We start from the raw sequence: 22,282 nt of genomic DNA on the forward strand, positions 1-22,282 counted from the left end.
TGTGAAGAGAAGAGTCTAAAACCTATTCTGGGGACCAACAGGACAAAGCTGAGGTAAAAAATGTTCCTTTTTAAAAAACAAAACTCTATATATAGAGAAGATGGCTAAAGTCCTTCCCCCATACATATATCATAAAAACGAGGCCTACAGAGGTCTCAGGGCCTGGTTGCCCATAGCAACCTGAATCCAGCTATCACCAATACTGAAAAAATGAAACCCAAATTCTAATTGGTTGCTTGAGGCAGCAGGCTTCTGCTCTCTCAGTAGGCCTCATGTTTGGTTGCTAGAGGCAACAGGCTTCTGCGGTCTCAGTAGGCCTCATGTTTGGTTGCTAGAGGCAACAGGCTTCTGCTGTCTCAGTAGGCCTCATGTTTTGGTGCTAGCAACAACAGGCTTCTTATGACTCAGTAGGCCTCATGTTTGGTTGCTAGAGGCAACAGGCTTCTGCTGTCTCAGTAGGCCTCATTTTTGGTTGCTAGAGGCAACAGGCTTCTGCTGTCTCAGTAGGCCTCATGTTTGGTTGCTAGAGGCAACAGGCTTCTGCTGTCTCAGTAGGCCTCATGTTTGGTTGCTAGAGGCAACAGGCTTCTGCTTTCTCATTAGGCCTCATGTTTGGTTGCTAGAGGCAACAGGCTTCTGCTTTCGCATTAGGCCTCAGGTTTGGTTGCTAGAGGTAACAGCGATATCATAACATCAGGGACTGAGCCTTCTCCACACCACACTGATGGTGGCTGTTGGATTTAGCTGGCAGCTTTCTACAACTGGGTGCAAGTGGCGTTCGCGGCAATTGCAGCAATTTAACCCCTTAGATGCCTTGATCAATAACAGTACCATTTAAGAGGAAGGAAAAGGGGGAAGATGTCCCTTCCGACACATCGCTCGTCGATAGCATGCATGCTGATGATATGGTTATGGCAGTCAACAGTCCTCCTCCCCATCATGGCTGCCATGCTTGTACAGCAATAAAGCTCAAGCACAGCGAAGCCCTATATATTATAATATTTCATAGTATTGTGAGCGATCACCTGCTCCCCTAGGAAAACAATTTTAAAAAAAAAATTAAAAAATATTGTAAAATAAAGTTATCACCACTATTTTCCAGAACATGAATAAAAGTAAAATAAAAAATTAAATTTACATATTATTCATCACCGCCTGCTTAACACGCTAAGCTAATAAAATATCAGAATATCTATTCTCTATGGAGAAAAATAAAGCCGTTCTGCCCTTTTTGACTTTCTCAGGCCACCCGTGTGTGTATCCCGTGTGTTATCTATGTGAAATCCGTATAGCACACGGACACCATGACCTGGTATACTTACCTGTGTCTGGGGCTGCTGTTACTTCCGGGTCCGCTGGGAGTACAGTGAATATTCATGAGCATAATGAGCGGGTGCAGAAGCAACAGCAGAGACAGCCGTGCCGGAGACGGGTAAGTATAAAAATTCTGACGGCAGAAAGCTGACATGTCACAGTGTGGCACACACAGACACATGTATGCTCCACGCGGATACACAGTCCATGTGAAAACACAGATGCGTGACCAAGCCCATTGATTATACTGCGTCTACATGAGTCTGTCTCCGTAGACACTGATGTGTGCAGGGCACCTAGAATCCCACCTGGATGGCCCTGGGTCTTTGAGGCAAGATTTAGGGTCAGACCACTAGCAACAACTGCAAACCAGTATACTTTAATGGATACCAGTGGAACACAGAAAAATAAACGCAGTTTTGACGACATCGATCACTCATCCACAGAAAAGAATCTCTCACGTCACATGCCTCTTTTTTAATGAAATATATTACAATGTTGAAACACTTTTTAGCTCCACACAACCTTTTAGAAAAAATATAAAGGCAGGGACTGTATAATAAAAAGGACAGTGAGCGAGGGGTCGCCGACACAGGGGTGATACGACCGCCATGGGGGTACAGTGGGAGCTGTGGGTGCCACATTCCCTTTTACGATGGCCATCTTGTCCCACCACGGAAGCTGCGGCATCACTGTGCCGGTTTCGCACACACAACATATTGGCGCACATCTACACCTCAACTCCGGCCTCAAGTTCTGGACTGATGACCGCACTAACCGCATCATAATCCCTCCTATGGTTTGGCGCCGGGTGCTCAGACCAGGGCAGTCTTGTCTGAAATCGATCATTGGACCTCTGTAATGTTGCAGAACTTTGCTTTCCTCCAGTCACTTCCAAAGCTGCGTTCACAGTCAGATTTGGTGATTTTGCATTTTTTACTACCTGATAAGTGCCTTTTTTTCGGATATTAGCCGTCCTCACCGGTAAAATATTCAATGCAGCTTTAACCTTGAGTGGAGGATAACATCCAATGACGTCCTCGTCGATAGTAGGCAGGCGTGGACATAACACTAGTGATTGAGAATCATTTTATCCCAATCTTGTGTCCCTACTGCTAATGGGAATCCCATATTATAAAGCAAATACCCCCCCAAGAAAAAAAAAAAAAAGTCCTAACAGCAGCCGATAGGGGTCACGTTCTGCTAAATATCAAAGATGGACCCCATCAGAAGACCTGACCCCACAACTGGGAGGGTCAGGACACGCGATGGACAGGCCAGGTCTTCCAACGTGAGCGTGGTCCACGTTTCACGTGGGAAACCGTCCATACTCTTAATAAACCCCTCAAAGTATTAACTATTTAACGAGAATCCATTAAATTAAAAACCCCGACATTGGCTCAGTCACGAAGACAGAAGAAGTCCGATGGACGCAGAGGAACGAAACCTAAAGAAGTCAAAAGACGACCATGGATTTTTGGGACGAAACACTATGCAAGAAGTTTGGTTTTGGCAACTGATACAAAAGGCTTAGTGGCCAGACGGAGATTTTGGGGGGTCTCTGGCCCCTTTTGACTGAGTAAAAGGTGCTTGTATAGTATAGAAGAGATGAAACCGCTTGAAAACGTATGGCGTTTTCGGAGGGGGTAGATTGCATTCAGCTATAGGCATAGTTTAGGTTTAGTGCCCCTTTAACACACGTGACAGCACAGATTTGCTTTGATTGACCCCCTTTAAAAAGCACAGAAATGGGAGAATAAAAAAAAATTAAAAATAAAATAATTACACAGCGCCAAGAGCCGGCGGATTCAGTATTAAATAATTAACCAGACAAACATGTATTTTGTGACCGGTGTCACCCCAGTACTGCACACAGCGCCCCTTCGAGGGGTGCACCAAATCTCTACGGAACAGCTTCAGATCCAGAGGCCGAGTCTTGCATTTGGGTGACCAGCGTCTGGCTCCGAAATTCGCATAAAACAAACAAAACGCATCCTGAAAAGTGAATATACTGCATGATACGGCTGAAGTGTGATCCGTGGACTGCGGCGGCGGTGGACGCCTGATGTATCGGCACGCCGCAGGACTCCAGAGGCGGCATAATGAAGAAAAAGAAGGAGGAGGCTGGGGAGAGGGGGGAGATGATGGAGCAGGACTCTGCTTTATCCGGGACATTCTACAAGATTCCACGTGAGGTAAGGGTCAAGAGACTACCACTCCTTTTTCTTTTCGTCCATGGAAACCCCACCAGGTCCCAAGGCCACCACTAGGAGGAGTCCGCCGATGACCGACATGGTCTGAAAGAAGTCGTATTTTAGGAAGTCGTGCATGGGCTTGTAGGCCGGGACGCTCCAGAAAGCGTTGAAGTAGACGTTGATGGCAAAGAGCCAGACCACCAAAGTCAGCGCCGCCAACTTCGTCTTGAAACCGATCGCCACCAGGATGATTAAGGCCGTGCCCACCATGTTCTGCAGGATCTAAGGAAGAAGAGCGACAGAAGTAAAGGGAACGTGAAACAAACAATAATAGGGGGCGGCCAAAAAATGAGCACCACTCCTGCCCATGGGCTATTGCGTGGCAGCAGGTACCCTCAATGTGGTTGATGCCAACCCACAATATCAGAAGTAGCTCATGGGGAGGAATAGCCCTGAAGAAAACAGATCCTTTCTTTAATCCTGGAGAACGGCTTTTACCAATTTCCGGAGTGCAACGTGCACCTTACTGCAACCCCCGGGTTTAGAGATGGCTCAGGGCCTGGCCATTAAACCTCTTAGATGCTATGGACGGCAGCAACTAAGCAGTTCGGAAATTACAACACCAGATGAGCAAAAATATAGATTACTGTATATGCTCGAGTATAAATCGAGTATTTCAGCCCATTTTGTTTAAGCTAAAAACGCCAACCTGGGCTTATACTCGAGTGAGGGTCCCGCAAAAAAAAAAAAAAAAAAAATTATCTTCTCACCGGTCCTCCATTCCCATGGTGTCCTTTTACCTGTTTCTTGCGGCCCACAGACATACAGACCCCTCGATGATCACAGCCGATACACGGGGCTGACGCTGCTGTCAGCGCTTTACTTCAGTTGAATGCTTTGTGGTGCCGTAAAGCATTCAACTGAAGTAAAGTGATTATGGCATCAGCGGCCCTGTGTAACGGCCACCATCATCAAAGGGTCTATGTGCCTGCGGTCCGCAAGAAGCAGGTAAGAGGACACCATGGGAATGGAGGACCGGTGAGAATTTTTTTTTTGTGCATGTGCACAACGGTATAATAGGGGACAAAAGAGGACCGGAATAAGGACATTACTACAAGGATGGGGGGGGGGGGCGCATTACTACAAGGAGGGGGGGGGGGGGGCCCATTACTACAAGGATGGGGGGGGGGGGGGGGCGCATTACTACAAGGAGGGGGGGGGGCGCATTACTACAAGGAGGGGGGGGGGGCATTACTACAAGGAGGGGGGGGCGCATTACTACAAGGAGGGGGGGGGGGCGCATTACTACAAGGATGGGGGGGGGGGCGCATTACTACAAGGAGGGGGGGGGGCGCATTACTACAAGGAGGGGGGGGGCGCATTACTACAAGGAGGGGGGGGGCGCATTACTACAAGGAGGGGGGGGGGCGCATTACTACAAGGAGGGGGGGGGCGCATTACTACAAGGAGGGGGGGGGCGCATTACTACAAGGATGGGGGGGGCGCATTACTACAAGGATGGGGGGGGGCGCATTACTACAAGGATGGGGGGGGGCGCATTACTACAAGGAGGGGGGGGGCGCATTACTACAAGGAGGGGGGGGGCGCATTACTACAAGGAGGGGGGGGGGGCGCATTACTACAAGGAGGGGGGGGGCGCATTACTACAAGGAGGGGGGGCGCATTACTACAAGGATGGGGGGGGCGCATTACTACAAGGATGGGGGGGGGCGCATTACTACAAGGAGGGGGGGGGGCGCATTACTACAAGGAGGGGGGGGGCGCATTACTACAAGGAGGGGGGGGGCGCATTACTACAAGGAGGGGGGGGGGGCGCATTACTACAAGGAGGGGGGGGGGCGCATTACTACAAGGAGGGGGGGGCGCATTACTACAAGGATGGGGGGGGGCGCATTACTACAAGGATGGGGGGGGCGCATTACTACAAGGATGGGGGGGGCGCATTACTACAAGGATGGGGGGGGCACATTACTACAAGGATGGGGGGGGGGGCGCATTACTACAAGGAGGGGGGGGGCGCATTACTACAAGGAGGGGGGGGGCGCATTACTACAAGGAGGGGGGGGGGCGCATTACTACAAGGAGGGGGGGGGGCGCATTACTACAAGGAGGGGGGGGGCGCATTACTACAAGGAGGGGGGGCGCATTACTACAAGGATGGGGGGGGCGCATTACTACAAGGATGGGGGGGGGCGCATTACTACAAGGATGGGGGGGGCGCATTACTACAAGGATGGGGGGGGCACATTACTACAAGGATGGGGGGGGCACATTACTACAAGGATGGGGGGGGCACATTACTACAAGGATGGGGGGGGCACATTACTACAAGGATGGGGGGGCGCATTACTACAAGGATGGGGGGATGGGGGGGCACATTACTACAAGGATGGGGGGGGCACATTATTATGGGGCACATTAGTACAAGGGGGAGGGATCAAGAATGGGGCACATTACAATTTCTTGGTATCTATTTTATTTTTTTTAATTTTCCAGCAGCTACTACCTTTCCCTAGGCTTATACTTGAGTCAATAAGTTTTTCTAGTTTTTGGTGGTAAACTTAGATATGTCGGCTTATACTCGAATATATAAACTTAACATAAAATCAGCACAAAGTAGCTCAAAAAAAGGAAGATAAAAGGGTTTGACTCCCCGTAATATTGAGCTCACTGACAGATTCTCAGTTAACTCATTCTGCAGCAAAACAAGAAAGCCTGTAAGAGCTTAAAAAAAAAAAAAAAAAAAAAAAAAAAAGGGCAAATTTTTTTTTATTAAACCCAAATAATAAAGAAAAAAGCAAGAATGTAGCTCCAAATTTCTCAATTTAAGTACAACACCAAATAAATCCCCAAAAGTTATCGATATAGTATCAATGATAATCTAATAATTCACATACTCAAAAGGGGGTTGTCCCACCCCAAAAAGATTTAGCATATACGGTCGCTCCTAATAAAAGGACCGTCTGCAAAGTGGCCAAGATGCGGGTATAGCTGGCCATTATGGGGGTCTATGAACCTCTTCTGACCAGGAGAAGGCTCCACTGATATCATAGCAATTAATTATATTAGATTATTATTAATAATAATAATCTTTGAGGCGACTTACTGAGAAAAAGCTTGCGTCAAAGTGCAGCAGGGTCATGAACATGAGGACGAGCAGCACGCGGCCCCCGAGCTGCATGTACTGCTTCGGGGAACTCTCGCCCATGGTGGGCACTCCGGCAAACATGCTTTTTCCTTCCGACCGAGACTCGGCCAAAAGTAATAAGAGTCCTCCGCCTAAAGCCAGGTTCCTGGAGAAGAGAAAACATGGACGCTAAACACTGTACATTGGATGCTGCAAGACCATAGAAAAGACCTTACAAGAAGACGTTACCCCCTGTGTCATGGATTGAGTGGTGGGTGGAGGATTCGGTCATAAAGACGGCGGTCTACTCAGCCCAACATATGAGGCATTGGCCATACACGTTACATAGCCGAATGCTCATCCAGACGACAGCCATCGCTCCCCACCCCAAATATGAGGAGACTGTACACATGTAAAGTGGACAAAATATATGGCCGATGTATGGGGGATGGACAGTAGATCCTAGGAGACATTAATGCACTTACCTCATTAAAAACTTCAGATCCCACAGGATACTGTACGCGATCGTCTGATGTGGAAGAAGACACGTGTTACATAAAGCTGGTGATACATCCCAAAAAATGGTTCCCCCATCACTAGCATATGATGTATGATCAGCGGGATATACCCAGACAGGCTACAATCATCAGCGGGATATACCCAGACAGGCTACAATGATCAGCGGGATATACCCAGACAGGCTACAATCATCAGCGGGATATACCCAGACAGGCTACAATGATCAGCGGGATATACCCAGACAGGCTACAATCATCAGCGGGATATACCCAGACAGGCTACAATGATCAGCGGGATATACCCAGACAGGCTACAATCATCAGCGGGATATACCCAGACAGGCTACAATGATCAGCGGGATATACCCAGACAGGCTACAATGATCAGCGGGATATACCCAGACATGCTACAATGATCAGCGGGATATACCCAGACATGCTACAATGATCAGCGGGATATACCCAGACAGGCTACAATGATCAGCGGGATATACCCAGACAGGCTACAATGATCAGCGGGATATACCCAGACAGGCTACAATGATCAGCGGGATATACCCAGACAGGCTACAATGATCAGCGGGATATACCCAGACAGGCTACAATGATCAGCGGGATATACCCAGACAGGCTACAATGATCAGCGGGAATTCCCGGACATGCTACAATGATCAGCGGGATATACCCAGACAGGCTACAATGATCAGCGGGATATACCCAGACAGGCTACAATGATCAGCGGGATATACCCAGACAGGCTACAATCATCAGCGGGATATACCCAGACAGGCTACAATGATCAGCGGGATATACCCAGACAGGCTACAATGATCAGCAGGATATACCCAGACAGGCTACAATGATCAGCGGGATATACCCAGACAGGCTACAATCATCAGCGGGATATACCCAGACAGGCTACAATGATCAGCGGGATATACCCAGACAGGCTACAATGATCAGCGGGATATACCCAGACATGCTACAATGATCAGCGGGATATACCCAGACATGCTACAATGATCAGCGGGATATACCCAGACATGCTACAATGATCAGCGGGATATACCCAGACATGCTACAATGATCAGCGGGATATACCCAGACATGCTACAATGATCAGCGGGATATACCCAGACATGCTACAATGATCAGCGGGATATACCCAGACATGCTACAATGATCAGCGGGATATACCCAGACAGGCTACAATCATCAGCGGGATATACCCAGACAGGCTATAATGATCAGCGGGATATACCCAGACAGGCTACAATCATCAGCGGGATATACCCAGACAGGCTACAATGATCAGCGGGATATACCCAGACAGGCTACAATCATCAGCGGGATATACCCAGACAGGCTACAATCATCAGCGGGATATACCCAGACAGGCTACAATCATCAGCGGGATATACCCAGACAGGCTACAATCATCAGCGGGATATACCCAGACAGGCTACAATCATCAGCGGGATATACCCAGACAGGCTACAATCATCAGCGGGATATACCCAGACAGGCTACAATCATCAGCGGGATATACCCAGACAGGCTACAATCATCAGCGGGATATACCCAGACAGGCTACAATCATCAGCGGGATATACCCAGACAGGCTACAATCATCAGCGGGATATACCCAGACAGGCTACAATCATCAGCGGGATATACCCAGACATGCTATAATGATCAGCGGGATATACCCAGACATGCTATAATGATCAGCGGGATATACCCAGACATGCTATAATGATCAGCGGGATATACCCAGACATGCTATAATGATCAGCGGGATATACCCAGACAGGCTATAATGATCAGCGGGATATACCCAGACATGCTATAATGATGAGCGGGATATACCCAGACAGGCTACAATCATCAGCGGGATATACCCAGACAGGCTATAATGATCAGCGGGATATACCCAGACAGGCTATAATGATCAGTGGGATATACCCAGACAGGCTATAATGATGAGCGGGATATACCCAGACAGGCTATAATGATCAGCGGGATATACCCAGACAGGCTATAATGATCAGTGGGATATACCCAGACATGCTATAATGATGAGCGGGATATACCCAGCAGGCTACAATGATCAGCGGGATATACCCAGACAGGCTATAATGATCAGCGGGATATACCCAGACAGGCTATAATGATGAGCGGGATATACCCAGACAGGCTGTAATGATGAGCGGGATATACCCAGACATGCTATAATGATCAGCGGGATATACCCAGCAGGCTACAATGATCAGCGGGATATACCCAGACAGTCTATAGGATGCATTGGTATCACGGTTCCCATATACGCATGGTTGTGTGCCACGTAAATTGGTATACGGTACTGTGCAGTAAAGTACAGACGAGGCACAAACCCCACGCGATTCACAGAAGAGATGCGCATTGTCGAATGGCCGTGATTTGCTGCAGTCGTCGCCCACGTGCCAATAACCGATGCGTATACGGGCACCAAGGCAAGAGAATTCAGGACGGGGCTAATCACCAATGCCCCCACATGTAATAGGGTCTCACCTGCATGGCGATGATCCCAAACAGACCGAAGCAGGCGTACTGGACAAAGTTCCGGCTCAGGACCAGGATGCAGCCGCCTGGAAGACAGAAGAGCGGATCAATAAACAGCGGATCGGTAATCAATACACAGGAAAGAAACGCCATAGATCCAATCTAGAATGAGTTTACACTGGGCCATACATGACGTTACAGGAGCAGAAGACCCCAAGTGTGAAAATAAGAACTGGCACCCCCATAGATCCCCCCCCCACGGTCAGTACGTGACCACTGCTGCCACCAAAGACTGGACGAGGAGACAGATGGAGGAAATCGATGGCAGAGTATATACCATTACTTATTATATTAGTTTATTGACAAATTAAAGAATTAACCAGAAAACCCCTCCGTGCCCCCAACATGAGACAAGGGGACTGAATTCTCTGCCACTGTCCACGTGTCCGGAGAAAACAGTGGCAAGAAGTTCCTAACCGGATCCATGGAAGAAATCCAGCTTTTTCAGCCCAATAGATGGAGGGTAAAGCGGGGGCAGGGTCACCTCTTTATTCTATCCGGGCGTTTCAGAGCCTCGCTCCCGGGATCTGTGGGGTTCAGGGGACCCGTAATCAGCAAAGTGATAATATGCAATATTGGGAATAACCATGTGAACCTGCAAAGGAAAGCTTCACCTATAACTACTGATGAGCGGGCACTACCATGCTCAGGTGCTCGTTCTCGGAGCACCTGAGCATGGTAGTGCCCGCTCATCACTAGTTACCAGTACTGATCACCCGAGCATGGTAGTGCCCGCTCATCACTAGTTACCAGTACTGATCACCCGAGCATGGTAGTGCCCGCTCATCACTAGTTACCAGTACTGAGCACCCGAGCATGGTAGTGCCCACTCATCACTAGTTACCAGTACTGATCACCCGAGCATGGTAGTGCCCACTCATCACTAGTTACCAGTACTGAGCACCCGAGCATGGTAGTGCCCGCTCATCACTAGTTACCAGTACTGAGCACCCGAGCATGGTAGTGCCCGCTCATCACTAGTTACCAGTACTGAGCACCCGAGCATGGTAGTGCCCGCTCATCACTAGTTACCAGTACTGAGCACCCGAGCATGGTAGTGCCCGCTCATCACTAGTTACCAGTACTGAGCACCCGAGCATGGTAGTGCCCACTCATCACTAGTTACCAGTACAGAGTACCTGAGCATGGTAGTGCCCGCTCATCACTAGTTACCAGTACAGAGTACCTGAGCATGGTAGTGCCCACTCATCACTAGTTACCAGTACAGAGTACCTGAGCATGGTAGTGCCCGCTCATCACTAGTTACCACTTCAGAGCACCCGAGCATGGTAGTGCCCGCTCATCACTAGTTACCAGTACAGAGTACCTGAGCATGGTAGTGCCCGCTCATCACTAGTTACCAGTACAGAGCACCCGAGCATGGTAGTGCCCACTCATCACTAGTTACCAGTACAGAGCACCTGAGCATGGTAGTGCCCGCTCATCACTAGTTACCAGTACTGAGCACCCGAGCATGGTAGTGCCAGCTCATCACTAGTTACCAGTACTGAGCACCCGAGCATGGTAGTGTCCGCTCATCACTAGTTACCAGTACTGAGCACCCGAGCATGGTAGTGCCCACTCATCACTAGTTACCAGTACAGAGCACCCGAGCATGGTAGTGCCCGCTCATCACTAGTTACCAGTACTGAGCACCCGAGCATGGTAGTGCCCGCTCATCACTAGTTACCAGTACTGAGCACCCGAGCATGGTAGTGCCCGCTCATCACTAGTTACCAGTACTGAGCACCCGAGCATGGTAGTGCCCGCTCATCACTAGTTACCAGTACTGAGCACCCGAGCATGGTAGTGCCCGCTCATCACTAGTTACCAGTACTGAGCACCCGAGCATGGTAGTGCCCGCTCATCACTAGTTACCAGTACTGAGCACCCGAGCATGGTAGTGCCCGCTCATCACTAGTTACCAGTACTGAGCACCCGAGCATGGTAGTGCCCGCTCATCACTAGTTGCCAGTACTGAGCACCCGAGCATGGTAGTGCCCGCTCATCACTAGTTGCCAGTACTGAGCACCCGAGCATGGTAGTGCCCGCTCATCACTAGTTACCAGTACTGAGCACCCGAGCATGGTAGTGCCCGCTCATCACTAGTTACCAGTACAGGGCACCCGAGCATGGTAGTGCCCGCTCATCACTAGTTACCAGTACAGAGCACCCGAGCATGGTAGTGCCCGCTCATCACTAGTTGCCAGTACTGAGCACCCGAGCATGGTAGTGCCCGCTCATCACTAGTTGCCAGTACTGAGCACCCGAGCATGGTAGTGCTCGCTCATCACTATTTACCAGTACTGAGCACCCGAGCATGGTAGTGCCCGCTCATCACTAGTTGCCAGTACTGAGCACCCGAGCATGGTAGTGCCCGCTCATCACTAGTTGCCAGTACTGAGCACCCGAGCATGGTAGTGCCCGCTCATCACTAGTTACCAGTACTGAGCACCCGAGCATGGTAGTGCCCGCTCATCACTAGTTACCAGTACTGAGCACCCGAGCATGGTAGTGCCCGCTCATCACTAGCTACCAGTACTGAGCACCCGAGCATGGTAGTGCCCGCTCATCACTAGTTACCAGTACTGAGCACCCGAGCATGGTAGTGCCCGCTCATCACTAGCTACCAGTACTGAGCACCCGAGCATGGTAGTGCCCGCTCATCACTAGTTATGGTTATTCCCAACATTGCAAGTTATCATCTTGCAGATTATAGTTCCCCTCAACCCCACAGATCTCAAGAATGAGGCTCTTAAATGGCCAGACGGAATAACAGTGCCTCCAATTTACCCTCCGCAGACTGCTGTCCTCCGCCATCTCCATCAGTCCTATAGACAATGAATAGAGCGGAGCCGTCAGGATATATCCAGTTATAAGGACGCCTCGGTCACTCACCCAGCTGCCCTATCAAGTTAATGAGGACAAAGATGGTGGCCAAGAAGTAGCCGCAGCCCCACGTGGCCTCGATGTAATCTCGCTGCTCGCTCCACTGGAACCACATGCGGATGCCGTCCTCCAGGAAGGTGCTGATGAGGCAGAGGCGGGCGACGTGCGGGAGGTACTGCTTCGTCACCCGCAGGAACTGCAGACAGAAAGACAGAAGTCACGTGATTAGCGTCCGTCCGTATATACCCGGATGATGCGGCTCCGTACACCGTGCACACAACAGAGCCGCATGCAAACTCCTCCAACAGCCGGAGACCATTTCTGGATCGGAGCCTGACGGCCGCGGCGGAGGAATTGGGATTTACAGGGTTAATCTATACATAATGGAGCAGAGCAGGCCGGACGCACATCCCCGACCTTTACACTCACTAGTAATGTCTACACGGAGCAAAGTCTACAGGCGGCTAATGGTGCCCGTGTATTCTGGTTAGATTGCTTACATGCAATGCACACCCACACGACAAGGGGTTAAACCGCGGCCACGAAAGCCGAGACTCCCGTTGGCCAGGAATGCTCTCACTGGGTGAGACCCCAGGATATAATATAGCGGATTTACTCACACCAGTGGTGTAGTGTGCGCCGTACCCCCCCCCCCCCCCTCCCCGGCATGTACACAAAAAGGAAACAGTCAGCAAGTTTGTAGGAGCTCAGCTAAACCTCCAAGGAGGGGGGGGGGAACTGATAATAAATATGTATGCATGTATGTGTATGTATGTATGTGTGTGTATGTATGTGTGTGTATGTATGTGTGTGTGTGTATGTATGCATGTATGTATGTATGTGTGTATGTATGCATGTATGTATGTATGTGTATGTATGTATGTGTGTGTGTATGCATGTATGTATGTATGTATGTATGTGTGTGTGTATGTATGCATGTATGTATGTATGTGTGTATGTATGCATGTATGTATGTATGCGTGTATGTATGCGTGTATGTATGTATGTGTGTATGTATGCATGTATGTATGCATGTATGTGTGTATGTATGCATGTATGTATGCATGTATGTGTGTATGTATGCATGTATGTATGTATGCATGTATGTGTGTATGTATGCATGTATGTATGTATGTATGTGTGTATGTATGCATGTATGTATGTATGTGTGTATGTATGTATGTGTGTATGTATGCATGTATGTATGTATGTGTGTATGTATGTATGTATGTATGTGTGTATGTATGCATGTATGCATGTATGTGTGTATGTATGCATGTATGCATGTATGTGTGTATGTATGCATGTATGTATGTGTGTATGTATGCATGTATGTATGTATGTGTGTATGTATGCATGTGTGTATGTATGTATGTATGTATGCGTGTATGTATGCATGTATGTGTGTATGTATGTATGTATGTATGTATGTATGTGTGTATGTATGTATGTATGTATGTGTGTATGTATGTATGTATGTATGCGTGTATGTATGCATGTATGTATGTATGTATGTGTGTATGTATGCATGTATGTATGTATGTGTGTATGTATGCATGTATGTATGTGTGTATGTATGCATGTATGTGAGTGGTGAATGCCCCCAGTGGACAGAGAGGGAAGTGCATGTTATGTAATCACTCCGGCACTGTCGCTCCACTTCAGGGCCGGGGACGGGTGAAGGCTCGGGCTATGTGTACGGCACACACGCGGCATGCGGCAGGCTCTGATACTTAGCACCGGGCGGCCTCTAACACGGACCTCTGCTGCCTGGAAGAGAAGGGACAACATGTAAGGACGGAGGACATTTAAAGGGGGAGTCTACTTTTAGAAGATCCCAGCAGATTCAGATACATGTGGATGGGTGGTATCATTGAGGCACAGAGATGGACGCCTATCGACTTCTTATATGGACAGAGGAGGTTTAAGGGGGAGTCTACTTTTAGAGGAGAGGAGGTTTAAAGGGGAAGTCTACTTTTAGAGGAGAGGAGGTTTAAAGGGGGAGTCTACTTTTAGAGGAGAGGAGGTTTAAAGGGGAAGTTCACTTTTAGAGGAGAGGAGGTTTAAAGGGGTAGACTACTTTCAGAGGAGAGGAGGTTTAAAGGGGGAGTCTACTTTTAGAGGAGAGGAGGTTTAAAGGGAAAGTTCACTTTTAGAGGAGAGGAGGTTTAAAGGGGTAGTCTACTTTTAGAGGAGATTTAAAGGGGAAGTCTACTTTTAGAGGAGAGGAGGTTTAAAGGGGAAGTCTACTTTTAGAGGAGAGGAGGTTTAAGGGGGGGGTCTACTTTTAGAAGATACCATCAGATTCAGATATGTTTCGATGGGTGATATCATTGAGGCACAAAGATAGATGCCTATTGGCTTCTTATATGGAGGGAGGAAATTTAAAGGGGGAGTCTACTTCTGTAAGATCCCATCAGATTTAGACATGTGTGGATGGGTGACATCATTAGGACACACCCATCGGCCGCTTATCTCCACCATTCATGGCAATGATCGGTCTGAATGGCCGAATTAAAGGGGCTCTCCACCCCGGACAATATGTTCCAGGATCTGTAAACTGCGGGGGAAGGGAAATGAGTCAATTGGCTGATATGGGGGTGCCAAAGGTCATCAGATCCGGGTGGTCTCCCTGTCCGGCTCCGACTCTCGACGCCGCCATCTGCCGCTGTCAGAAAGCGTCTCATTAACGCTGCACGCGAGATCGTGAGTCAGTGGTTTCCAGGAAACCGCCATGATGAACCTCTGCAGATAACGGATAACTATGTAGAGAGCGGGGTTAACCCTCGCCTGCCCGTCACTTTAGAAGTCTGGAGAAAGAGTCGAAACGTCTACAATAAGGGTTAACGCGTCTTCGGCGTCAGGGGGCGTCCACACCGAGCGGAAATGGTGCAGATTTCCCATCAGGATTAATGATCACGGTGTAATACCTCGTGTCTCCAGTGGAGGCGCTGTGCGGAGACTGAACACTTGGATCCCTCACAGATCACAGCTGCAAAAAGAAATTAAAGGGGTCCTTCCATTTTTGTTTATGCTGCCACTTTGAGTTTAATATGGTGTATGGCACGGGCAGGACCGGACCCCCGACTGGTAACATTCCTACCAGGAATACCCCTTTACTGGTTTCCAGGGTGGCGGAGATCAAACCCCTTTGGCACGGCTCGGAGACTTCTAATATTGGACCAAGATCTTCCCTAATGTGGACTACGAAGGTCACGGTGATGAGCTGTAAATGTGCCAGGACCCCCCGCGCCCCCGTACCCCCCCGACGTGTCGCCCCCCGACGTGTCGTACCCCCCCCCCCCGACCCCGACGTGTCGTACCCCCCCCCCGCGACCCCGACGTGTCGTACCCCCCCCCCCCGCGACCCCGACGTGTCGTACCCCCCCCTGGCGACCCCGACGTGTCGTACCCCCCCCCCCCGCGACCCCGACGTGTCGTACCCCCCCCCCGGCGACCCCGACGTGTCGTACCCCCCCCCGGCGACCCCGACGTGTCGTACCCCCCCCCCCGGCGACCCCGACGTGTCGTACCCCCCCCCCCCGCGACCCCGACGTGTCGTACCCCCCCCCCCGCGACCCCCGACGTGTCGTACCCCCCCCCCGCGACCCCGACGTGTCGTACCCCCCCCCGCGACCCCGACGAGTCGTACCCCCCCCCGCGACCCCGACGAGTCGTACCCCCCCCGCGACCCCGACATGTCGTACCCCCCCCCGCGATCCCGACGTGTCGTACCCCCCCCTGCGACCCCGACGTGTCGTACCCCCCCCCCGCGACCCCGACGTGTTGTACCCCCCCCCCCGCCCCAGATGTGTCGTAACCCAACCCGCACCCCCGTGGTGTCCTACCCCCCCGCGCCCCCGACGTAACCTACCCCCCGCTCCCCGACATAACCTACCCCCCGCCGCAACCCCGACGGGACCTACCCCCCCGCGCCCCCAACGTGACCTACCCCCCGCACCCCCGACGTGACCTACCCCCCCCGCACCCCCGACGTGACCTACCCCCCCGCACCCCCGACGTGACCTACCCCCCCGCACCCCCGACGTGACCTACCCCCCCGCGCCCCCGACGTGACCTACCCCCCCGCGCCCCCGACGTGTTGTACCCATCCCCCCCGCGCCCCCGACGTGTGCCACGGTATACATCTGCCCAGACGTACAATTACCGCAAACATTAATTAAGGAAACCGCACGACGGGTGCAGACGAGTGTCAGGTGCGATGCCAGCCTGTGCCACGGCCTGGCACAAGATGTAAGGAGTGTGTAATAATATGGAGAGATGCCCGCCTATGCCCAATGTGGCACTGCCCTGATACCCATCTATTCCCGGATAATACACCTGCTATTGTGCCGCTCCTCGGGAGATGGGACGGCCCGTCCGCCCACTCGCTCTCTGCTCCTCGACCCATACGATGGAATTTACTTCTCAGCAGCTCATGGAAGAACAAGTGCCAAGTGACCAGGAGGGCACAAAAAGCGTGGCCCCGGGCACAGACGTGGAGAGTGGCATCAGCTATACCGGCGCTGCCAACGTTAACTCACTGAGCGGCGAGGACAGACACGGGTCATTACTGGTGCCCGGTATTCAGGACGTGGTCACGAGCCAGTGCCAACCGAGCAGCGGGTATCACTCAGGTCTGAGATGTCGCCAACCTGTGCAGAGATGTAACGCAGCACATATGGCACAGAGATTCCAGAAAAGATGGCAGACGTGGGGTTTACAAGATGTGCCCGGCCACTGGAATAGTGCAAAGCAGGGGATAGGAAGCCGCCGCCTCACAGTCACTGCCCTCCACCACCAACCCCCGCCTGCCCAGCGACACACGGTATACCCGGAGGCAGCAGAGGGGCCTCTAAAGTGACGCCAACCAGCCTGCAACCAATCACTGCCGGTCACTACACCATCGGGGCCAGTCCCCCTCCCCCCCTCTCTATACACCGGGGCCAGTCCCCCCCCTCTCTCTCTCTATACACCGGGGCCAGTCCCCCCCCTCTCTCTCTCTATACACCGGGGCCAGTCCCCCCCCCCTCTCTCTCTCTCTCTATATACACCGGGGCAGTCCCCCTCCCCCCCTCTCTATACACCGGGGCCAGTCCCCCTCCCCCCCCTCTCTATACACCGGGGCCAGTCCCCCCCCTCTCTCTCTCTATACACCGGGGCCAGTCCCCCCCCTCTCTCTCTCTATACACCGGGGCCAGTCCCCCCCCTCTCTCTCTCTATACACCGGGGCCAGTCCCCCCTCTCTCTCTCTCTATACACCGGGGCCAGTCCCCCCCCCTCTCTCTCTCTATACACCGGGGCCAGTCCCCCCCCCTCTCTCTCTCTATACACCGGGGCCAGTCCCCCCCCTCTCTCTCTCTCTATACACCGGGGCCAGTCCCCCCTCTCTCTCTCTCTATACACCGGGGCCAGTCCCCCCCCCTCTCTCTCTCTCTCTCTATACACCGGGGCCAGTCCCCCCCCTCTCTCTATACACCGGGGCCAGTCCCCCCCCTCTCTCTCTCTCTATACACCGGGGCCAGTCCCCCCCCCCTCTCTCTCTCTATACACCAGGGCCAGTCCCCCCCCCCCCTCTCTCTCTCTCTCTCTCTATACACCGGGGCCAGTCCCCCCCCCTCTCTCTCTCTCTATACACCGGGCCAGTTCCCCCCCTCTCTCTCTCTATACACTGGGGCCAGTTCCTCCCCTCTCTCTCTCTATACACTGGGGCCAGCCCCCCCTCTCTCTCTCTATACACTGGGGCCAGTCCCCCCCCCCCTCTCTATACACCGGGGCCAGTCCCCCCCTCTCTCTCTCTCTCTCTCTCTCTCTCTCTATACACCGGGGCCAGTCCCCCCTCTCTCTCTCTATACACCGGGGCCAGTCCCCCCTCTCTCTCTCTATACACCGGGGCCAGCCCCCCCTCTCTCTCTCTCTATACACCGGGGCCAGCCCCCCCTCGCTCTCTCTATACACCGGGGCCAGTCCCCCCTCGCTCTCTCTATACACCGGGGCCAGTCCCCCCCTCTCTCTATACACCGGGGCCAGTCCCCCCCTCTCTCTATACACCGGGGCCAGTCCCCCCCTCTCTCTCTCTCTCTATACACCGGGGCCAGTCCCCCCTCTCTCTCTCTCTATACACACCGGGGCCAGTCCCCCCCTCTCTCTCTCTCTATACACACCGGGGCCAGTCCCCCCCTCTCTCTCTCTCTATACACCGGGGCCAGTCCCCCCCTCTCTCTCTCTATACACCGGGGCCAGTCCCCCCCCCCTCTCTCTATACACCGGGGCCAGTCCCCCCCTCTCTCTCTCTATACACCGGGGCCAGTCCCCCCCCTCTCTCTCTATACACCGGGGCCAGTCCCCCCTCTCTCTCTCTCTCTCTCTCTATACACCGGGGCCAGTCCCCCCTCTCTCTCTCTATACACCGGGGCCAGTCCCCCCCCTCTCTCTCTATACACCGGGGCCAGTCCCCCCCTCTCTCTCTCTATACACCGGGGCCAGTCCCCCCCTCTCTCTCTCTATACACCGGGGCCAGTCCCCCCCCCTCTCTCTATACACCGGGGCCAGTCCCCCCCTCTCTCTCTCTATACACCGGGGCCAGTCCCCCCCCTCTCTCTCTCTATACACCGGGGCCAGTCCCCCCCCTCTCTCTCTCTATACACCGGGGCCAGTCCCCCCTCTCTCTCTCTCTCTATACACCGGGGCCAGTCCCCCCTCTCTCTCTATACACCGGGGCCAGTCCCCCCCTCTCTCTCTCTATACACCGGGGCCAGTCCCCCCTCTCTCTCTCTCTATACACCGGGGCCAGTCCCCCCTCTCTCTCTCTCTCTCTATACATCGGGGCCAGTCCCCCCCCTCCCTCTCTCTCTATACACCGGGGCCAGTCCCCCCCCTCTCTCTCTCTATACACCGGGGCCAGTCCCCCCCCTCTCTCTCTCTATACACCGGGGCCAGTCCCCCCCCCTCTCTCTCTATACACCGGGGCCAGTCCCCCCTCTCTCTCTCTATACACCGGGGCCAGTCCCCCCCTCTCTCTCTCTATACACCGGGGCCAGTCCCCCCCCTCTCTCTCTATACACCGGGGCCAGTCCCCCCCCTCTCTCTCTATACACCGGGGCCAGTCCCCCCCCTCTCTCTCTATACACCGGGGCCAGTCCCCCCCTCTCTCTCTATACACCGGGGCCAGTCCCCCCCTCTCTCTCTATACACCGGGGCCAGTCCCCCCTCTCTCTCTCTCTATACACCGGGGCCAGTCCCCCCTCTCTCTCTCTATACACCGGGACCAGTCCCCCCTCTCTCTCTCTATACACCGGGACCAGTCCCCCCTCTCTCTCTCTATACACCGGGGCCAGTCCCCCCTCTCTCTCTCTATACACCGGGACCAGTCCCCCCCTCTCTCTCTCTATACACCGGGGCCAGTCCCCCCTCTCTCTCTATACACCGGGGCCAGTCCCCCCTCTCTCTCTATACACCGGGGCCAGTCCCCCCTCTCTCTCTATACACCGGGACCAGTCCCCCCCTCTCTCTCTACACACCGGGGCCAGTCCCCCTCTCTCTCTATACACCGGGGCCAGTCCCCCCTCTCTCTATACACCGGGGCCAGTCCCCCCCTCTCTCTCTATACACCGGGGCCAGTCCCCCCTCTCTCTATACACCGGGGCCAGTCCCCCCCTCTCTCTATACACCGGGGCCAGTCCCCCCTCTCTCTCTATACACCGGGGCCAGTCCCCCCTCTCTCTCTATATACACCGGGGCCAGTCCCCCCCTCTCTCTCTATACACCGGGGCCAGTCCCCCCTCTCTCTATACACCGGGGCCAGTCCCCCCCTCTCTCTCTATACACCGGGGCCAGTCCCCCCTCTCTCTCTATACACCGGGGCCAGTCCCCCCTCTCTCTATACACCGGGGCCAGTCCCCCCTCTCTCTCTATACACCGGGGCCAGTCCCCCCTCTCTCTCTATACACCGGGGCCAGTCCCCCCTCTCTCTCTATATACACCGGGGCCAGTCCCCCCTCTCTCTCTATATACACCGGGGCCAGTCCCCCCTCTCTCTCTATATACACCGGGGCCAGTCCCCCCTCTCTCTCTATATACACCGGGGCCAGTCCCCCCTCTCTCTCTATATACACCGGGGCCAGTCCCCCCTCTCTCTCTATATACACCGGGGCCAGTCCCCCCTCTCTCTCTATATACACCGGGGCCAGTCCCCCCTCTCTCTCTATATACACCGGGGCCAGTCCCCCCTCTCTCTCTCTATACACCGGGGCCAGTCCCCCCTCTCTCTCTCTATACACCGGGGCCAGTCCCCCCTCTCTCTCTCTATACACCGGGGCCAGTCCCCCCTCTCTCTCTCTATACACCGGGGCCAGTCCCCCCTCTCTCTCTATATACACCGGGGCCAGTCCCCCCCCTCTCTCTCTATACACCGGGGCCAGTCCCCCCCTCTCTCTCTATACACCGGGGCCAGTCCCCCCTCTCTATACTGGTCTCTGCAGGGCCCGGGTCGCCTCTGGTCGCGGTGGTCTCCGGCCCCGGTGGTGATATCTGGGCCCCCCGTTGTGTCCGCACGGCTCCGGCCGCGCCATGTGCTGTGTCCCCGGGAGCGGGCGGGACGAGGCGCCGGGGTCTCACCTGGTCCGCGAAGTCCTCGGCGGTGCCCATCATGTGGTTGTTGGCCATGATCCGTGCCGGTGTCGGGCTGAGTCTCGGCCCCTCCTCCCGGCGGCAGCTGCTACTCCCCGGCCTGCCACGTAGGCCAAGCCTTAAAGGACCGAGCACAGAGAGGCGGAGAGAGACGGGAGCAGGAAGAGGAGGGGACGGCGGCGGCGGGCACAGGGACCCGGCTACAGGAGGGACTGACGGGGGCTACCACTGCTGGAGAGGGGTAGATCAGGGATAGTACCACTGCTGGAGAGGGGTAGATACAGGGGCTCTACCACTGCTGGAGAGGGGTAGATACAGGGGCAGTACCACTGCTGGAGAGGGGTAGATACAGGGACAGTACCACTGCTGGAGAGGGGTAGATACAGGGGCAGTACCACTGCTGGAGAGGGGTAGATACAGGGGCAGTACCACTGCTGGAGAGGGGTAGATACAGGGGCAGTACCACTGCTGGAGAGGGGTAGATACAGGGGCTCTACCACTGCTGGAGAGGGGTAGATACAGGGGCAGTACCACTGCTGGAGAGGACCACTGCTGGAGAGGGGTAGATACAGGGGCAGTACCACTGCTGGAGAGGGGTAGATACAGGGGCAGTACCACTGCTGGAGAGGGGTAGATACAGGGGCAGTACCACTGCTGGAGAGGGGTAGATACAGGGGCTCTACCACTGCTGGAGAGGGGTAGATACAGGGGCAGTACCACTGCTGGAGAGGGGTAGATACAGGGGCACTACCACTGCTGGAGAGGGGTAGATACAGGGGCAGTACCACTGCTGGAGAGGGGTAGATACAGGGGCAGTACCACTGCTGGAGAGGGGTAGATACAGGGGCAGTACCACAGGAAAGGGGTAGATACAGGGGCGCTACACTGCTGGAGAGGGGTAGATACAGGGGCAGTACCACAGGAAAGGGGTAGATACAGGGGCGCTACCACTGCTGGAGAGGGGTAGATACAGGGGCAGTACCACTGCT

General features: G+C 53.6%; 1 protein-coding gene across 1 annotated transcript; it reads right to left on the reverse strand.

Moving 5' to 3' along the window:
* Positions 1-1,771: 1,771 nt before the first annotated feature.
* SURF4 (surfeit 4) lies at positions 1,772-21,582 on the reverse strand. The gene is made up of 6 exons (XM_075324662.1): positions 21,282-21,582; positions 12,675-12,861; positions 9,726-9,802; positions 7,143-7,186; positions 6,637-6,823; positions 1,772-3,791 (listed from the first exon to the last, which is right to left on the reverse strand). Exons 1-6 carry the CDS (start codon positions 21,327-21,329, stop codon positions 3,525-3,527), a joined length of 810 nt encoding a protein of 269 aa, XP_075180777.1. The 5' UTR covers positions 21,330-21,582; the 3' UTR covers positions 1,772-3,524.
* Between the last annotated feature and the right edge of the window lie 700 nt (positions 21,583-22,282).

Source organism: Anomaloglossus baeobatrachus, chromosome 9 (genome assembly GCF_048569485.1).
Source record: "Anomaloglossus baeobatrachus isolate aAnoBae1 chromosome 9, aAnoBae1.hap1, whole genome shotgun sequence".
In the NCBI taxonomy this organism is placed as follows: Eukaryota; Metazoa; Chordata; class Amphibia; order Anura; family Aromobatidae; genus Anomaloglossus; species Anomaloglossus baeobatrachus.